Here is a 5,246-nt window from a genome sequence, read left to right as displayed (position 1 = left end):
TAATGCTGGGGGCTTAAGTGGATAGGAAATGTTTTGAGAATGATGAGGGCAATGAATGTACAAATGTGCTTTACACAATTGATGTATGTGTGGATTGTGATAAGAGTTGTATGAGCCCCTAATAAAACGATAAAAAGAATCATCTTCCCCTTCATCCAGGTTAAAGTTAGCACCTGTATACCTACTAGCGTATTACTTTACCCTCCCTCAACGTTCTTCCCACCCCTCTCAAAACCAAACTCACTGCCAGAGTCAATGCTGACTCATAGGGACCCCCTGGGTTTCTGAGACTATAACTGTTTATGGGAGTAGAAAGCTCAGCCTTTCTCCCTCTGAGGTGCTCGTGGTTTTGAATTGCCAACCATGAGGATAGCAACCAACGTGTAATCACTATCCCACCAGGGTTCCATGAGAGCTACGCTCAGGGTGTAGTCTTTGGTGTGTTTTCTAAAGTAGGTTTCCAAGTTTGATATCTTAGTCTGAAGCCTCTGCTGAAGCCTGTTCACCAGGGTCAGTTTCTTGGTGTTTGAAATACTAGTAGCATTCAGCATCATAGCAATTTGCAACTCAGCCCAGTATAACAAACTGACAGATGGGTGGTGGATCTATTCCCTAGAAAGAATTTTCCTTTTACATTAAGCCAGACTATAAACTGCATTATTTTAGACTTCAGAAAGTTGTTGCTACTGTATTTGACTTGGCTTTTGCATCATTACACACATTATGAAAAACCCAGAATCCACTAAACCCTCTGTTGTCAAATCAATTGCAGCTCATAGCAAGTGATCCTACAGGACAGAGAAGAACTGCTCCTTAGGGCTTCTGAAGCTGTACATTTTTATAAGAGCAGACAGCCTCACCTTTCTCTGATGGAGCTGCTGGTGAGTTTGAACCTCGAGCCTTTGGTTAGCAGCCCCACCCTTAACCCACTATGCCACCAGGACTCCTTATTGAAAACCCAGCTAAGTACGATTTCTAAGACTCCCTAATGGCACAGTGGTCAAAGTGCTTGGCTGTTACCCAAAAGATCAATGGTTTGAATGCACCAGCTGCTGTATGGGAAAAGGTGTGGCACTCTGCTTCTGTAAAGATTCACAACCTTGGGATCCATACAGGGCATACTCTGCCTTACAGGGGTTCTGAGCTAGAATGGGCTCGTGGCAATGGGTTTGATTGTTGGTTTGGGTAGTTTGTTATACTACTATAAAGTTCTTTTGAGGGCATTATCCACATATACCCAATATAAACCGATGTATTGTAAACACTTTCTGATGGTTTTCAATGTTGAGAATAGCAGTGATTCTTATAAATACTTGTTTCATTTTATTTTATGGATATTGTCCTGATTTTTTTTACTTTGAATTGGCTACTAATAGGCCTAGTCAGATTTGCTATTCATCTCCATAAAATTTATGGTTCTAATTAGATGTATTTCTGTATAGTGGTCCTGTCTATATCCAAGAAAAGGACATCATGTTAGGTAGAGGGTTAGCCAAATAGGAGGCAGATGTAAAACAGGATGGATGGAAAGTGTCTGCAACAATGGGGTCAAATATAACATTTGTGAGGATGAGGAGGACCAGGCAGTGTTTCCTTGTGTCATATAGGGTTGACATGAGTTGGGGCAGACATGATGACAGCTATCAGCAACAACTTCTGGAGCCCCGGTGGTGTACTGCTTATGAGTTGGCCTGTGATCTGCATTGTTGGCAGTTTTGAAACATCAGCCGTTCTGCAGCAGAAGGACGGGGCTTTCTACTCCCATGAGCAGTTGTAGTCTCAGAACCCACAGAGGGTCGCTGTGAGTCAGCATTGACTTGGGGGTAGTGAGTTTGGTTTTATCAGTTTTGGTTTTGTTGTCATTCAACCGTTATTTTCCCTTTGCTCAGATTTTCCATTTGAGGTTATTTACAAAAATAGAAAGAGTATGTGAGGGCTTTAAAAAGTGATGCTGCTTCACTAAGTAAGGGAGGTCTCAGTAATGGGGAGGGCAGGGGTGTGACCAGCAATAGCCATTGTTTCAGAGAAGCTGAAGGTCAATGGATTTCGTCATAAAAGCAACGAATTTACTTTCTTTGTATGAAGTTTTATTTAGCTTTATGTAAGTTCCTTCAAGTACCAACGGGTTTATTTTAAGATACGTATGATCAGAAATTGAGGAAAAGCTGAACAAATAAGAATGTAGGAATTGTGACAAAGCCAGTCTTTCAAACAGAGCCAGCCCTGAGGGAAAGCCAGATAGTAGGGTCTTCCGGGTTAGACTCCACTATTAAATCACTATTTTGGATGATACATCATTTTAGAATATAAATGTACCATTTTATGTTCATATTCTTCTTACTATGTTATTTCCTCAAATCCCATGGAAGTATATTCTAAAACTTCAAGAGTATTAGGAGCATAGACTTAAAGGGGAGACTTAAAGCACACTTCTTTCTCTCCCTGTGTTAAATCCTGAGCTTCTGGATGGCATGCACTCAAGAAAGGAATTCACATAGGACAGGGAACATGAAAGGACACATAGTATTTCGAGCACCTTTAATTTAGAAATCCTCAAGGAAAGTAGAGGTGGTTTATACACACATTTTAACCTCATGTGAAACACATAACATATGACAAAAATTGGGAAGCACAGTCTTCTTGGAAGTCTTGGGTGGTTAATATTTGAGACAATCATGTATCTACACTTGAGAATCAACTGGCACTTTCTATGGGTGTAATATGAAAAGTTTTATTTAAGACAACACTAGAGGCATTTTCTCCCCAAAATTGAAGTTTAAGGATTTTTTTATTTACTTAAATTGATTTTGATCCTCTGCTCTAATTTAACTTTCTTTTAGGACAAAGTATACAGTACTGCAGGTATTTACTTCATTCTATTAAGCGGTATTGAAATAGAAGTTATTTTATATTATGATCACACAAAACAAAACACAAATCTGCTATCAAGTCAATTCTATTTAGGGTTTCTGAGACGATGAACCTTTACAGGGGCAGCTAGCCTCATTTTTGTCTTCAGGAACAGCTGGTAGGTTTGAACCACCAGCGTTTTGGTTAGCAGTCTGATGCTTATCTGAAAGCACGGCCAGGGCTCCGTTTAATAATCACCAGGCAGTGACAAGTCAGTTAACGTCTTCTTTGTGCTCAGCAGTCAGTGATAATAGCTAGTAACCGTTTTATTAATTCTTTTCAGAGAGGCAAGAAGAGAAACTGAAAAATAACAACAGAGATCTATCAATGGTAAGAGTCCTAAGTATAACTTTGTGGTAAGCCAGTTAGTGTTTCTAGCAAAGGACATGATTTGCATCAAGCACATTGCAATCAGCTTTTCAGAAATGTGTTATCTGTGTATGCTGTACATATTCTGTGGCTGTGTGTGGAGCAATTGGAAATTAAAATATGCTGCTGCTCTTAAACTTCATGACATAAATAGCCCTTTAACATTGTCATGGGGTCATCATTTACCCCCTTCATGCATTTGTTACTTAGTTTTCCAATTATGTTTTTAAACAGTATAATTTACTCTCCCTTGTTAATGTGGAGTTCTTGATTTTTTGCTGACCTGTACTCTCATCAGAGGTTGAACTATTATAGATGGTTTTTATGAGTACATTTTGTTCTTTAAGAGGCCTTGTGTTCTGAGTGTCAGCCATGCCACAGAGGGTAAGGAAATACTCATGGCTTTATTACCCAGCGATTCATTATTTATAGAAGTAGTGTTCAGTCAGGTTTGTCATTCTAAGGTATATACAGGCTAATTTATTGCTTGGCTGGGTTTTCACTTACGTGTATTTAACATGGGATGTTTGAACTTTGCAGCAGTTCTCTTTAACTTACTGAGAGATCTTGAAATTCGTATTATGAAAGATTATAATTTAGAAGTGCATGCCCTAAAAAAATAACACAAATACATATTCACAATAGTAAATTCAGAAGCTATTGAAGAAAGAAGAGATACTGCCCCCAAACCAACCATCCATAGATATTCTGTATCCTTATGACCTTTCTTTGGTTAATTAAGAAATTTATGTAATTGAAAACTATTTGCTGCAAATAAAAGACTACCTAAATATCGATATACTGGCTCAAACAGTAAGAAGTTTTTCTTTATTTTCCTGCAAGCCATCCATATAATGGTGGTCCTGGGCTAATGCAGCAGTTAAGTAATGTCATCAGACTGGGCTCTGCTAGCCTTTGTTTTAGAATTTCGTCCTCTTAGTTTTGTCCTCTTTGCAGCAAGAAAAATGAGCAAAAGGCCTAGAGAGATGCCAGCCAAGTCTGTCTCTTAAAAAAAACAAACCAAAACAAACTACAAAAGAACTTCCTAGAAGGCCCATGCAGTACCTATAACATATCCATCAGAAGTAGATCACCTGGCATTCTCTGCACTGCCGAGTGGTACTCTTCTCCCAAGGAGGATACCTTTGCAGTGGAGGGCAAGTTACCTAACAGACAGCTTTTTTTCTAACAAGCACCTTTTACAAAACGACATGAAACCAGAACGTGTGGGGAAGTGCACTGGAGGTGCTTTTGGTGGCAGTGGTTTCTTTTGGTGTTAGTGTAAAATGACACTTCTGTGGTCTCTCTACAGGTTCGAATGAAATCCATGTTTGCAATTGGCTTTTGTTTTACTGCTCTAATGGGAATGTTCAATTCCATGTGAGTATTTTTATATTGTTTGTCGAATATGTTGTGTGTGTATGTGAGCAGTTAACTTTTTTTACTTATATTTTAATATAATTTGAAACATACAGAGAACTTGCAAGAATAGTATATCTATATCTGGGTTCACAGTTGATAAGAGCTAGTATACTAGTGAAAAGCTAGGAATGAAATTTAGCTTACTTGTTCATTTCTTTTTCTTTCACTGTTGCTTGCTTTAAATATCATATACATGTAGTCTTATATATGTGATTCCTAGCAATCCTATAGGACAGGGTAGAATTGTCCCTATGAGTTTCTGAAACTGTCACTCTACAGGAGTAGAAAGCCTCATCTTTCTCCCAAGGAATGGCTAGTGGTTTTGAACTACTCACCCTGAGGATTGAAGCACAATTTGTAACCACTGCACCACCATAAGTCGGCATTGACTCGATGGCAGTGAGTTAATTGGTTAGTTGTGTGATATTTATATATTTACTTATTTTTTTAAATCGTTTTATTAGGGGCTCATGCAACTCTTATCACAATCCATACATACATTAATTGTGTAAAGCACATTTGTACATTCATTGCCCTCATCATTC

The 5,246-nt window shown here is 38.5% G+C and overlaps 1 protein-coding gene across 1 annotated transcript in view; it reads left to right on the top strand.

The window, feature by feature from the left end:
* TMCO1 (transmembrane and coiled-coil domains 1) overlaps positions 1-5,246 on the top strand; it is a 61,395-nt gene that overhangs the window by 17,800 nt on the left and 38,349 nt on the right. Inside the window, exons 4-5 of the mRNA XM_013005721.2 lie at positions 3,194-3,240; positions 4,592-4,659. Coding sequence (XP_012861175.1) covers positions 3,194-3,240; positions 4,592-4,659 — 115 coding nt within the window. The remainder of the gene's footprint in view (positions 1-3,193; positions 3,241-4,591; positions 4,660-5,246) is intronic.

Source organism: Echinops telfairi, unplaced genomic scaffold (genome assembly GCF_000313985.2).
Source record: "Echinops telfairi isolate 266 unplaced genomic scaffold, ASM31398v2 ScPeMD7_7424;HRSCAF=8462, whole genome shotgun sequence".
Classification (NCBI taxonomy): domain Eukaryota; kingdom Metazoa; phylum Chordata; class Mammalia; order Afrosoricida; family Tenrecidae; genus Echinops; species Echinops telfairi.
Note: the sequence above shows the minus strand (reverse complement) of the source record. Positions and strands in the feature narration are given on the sequence as shown.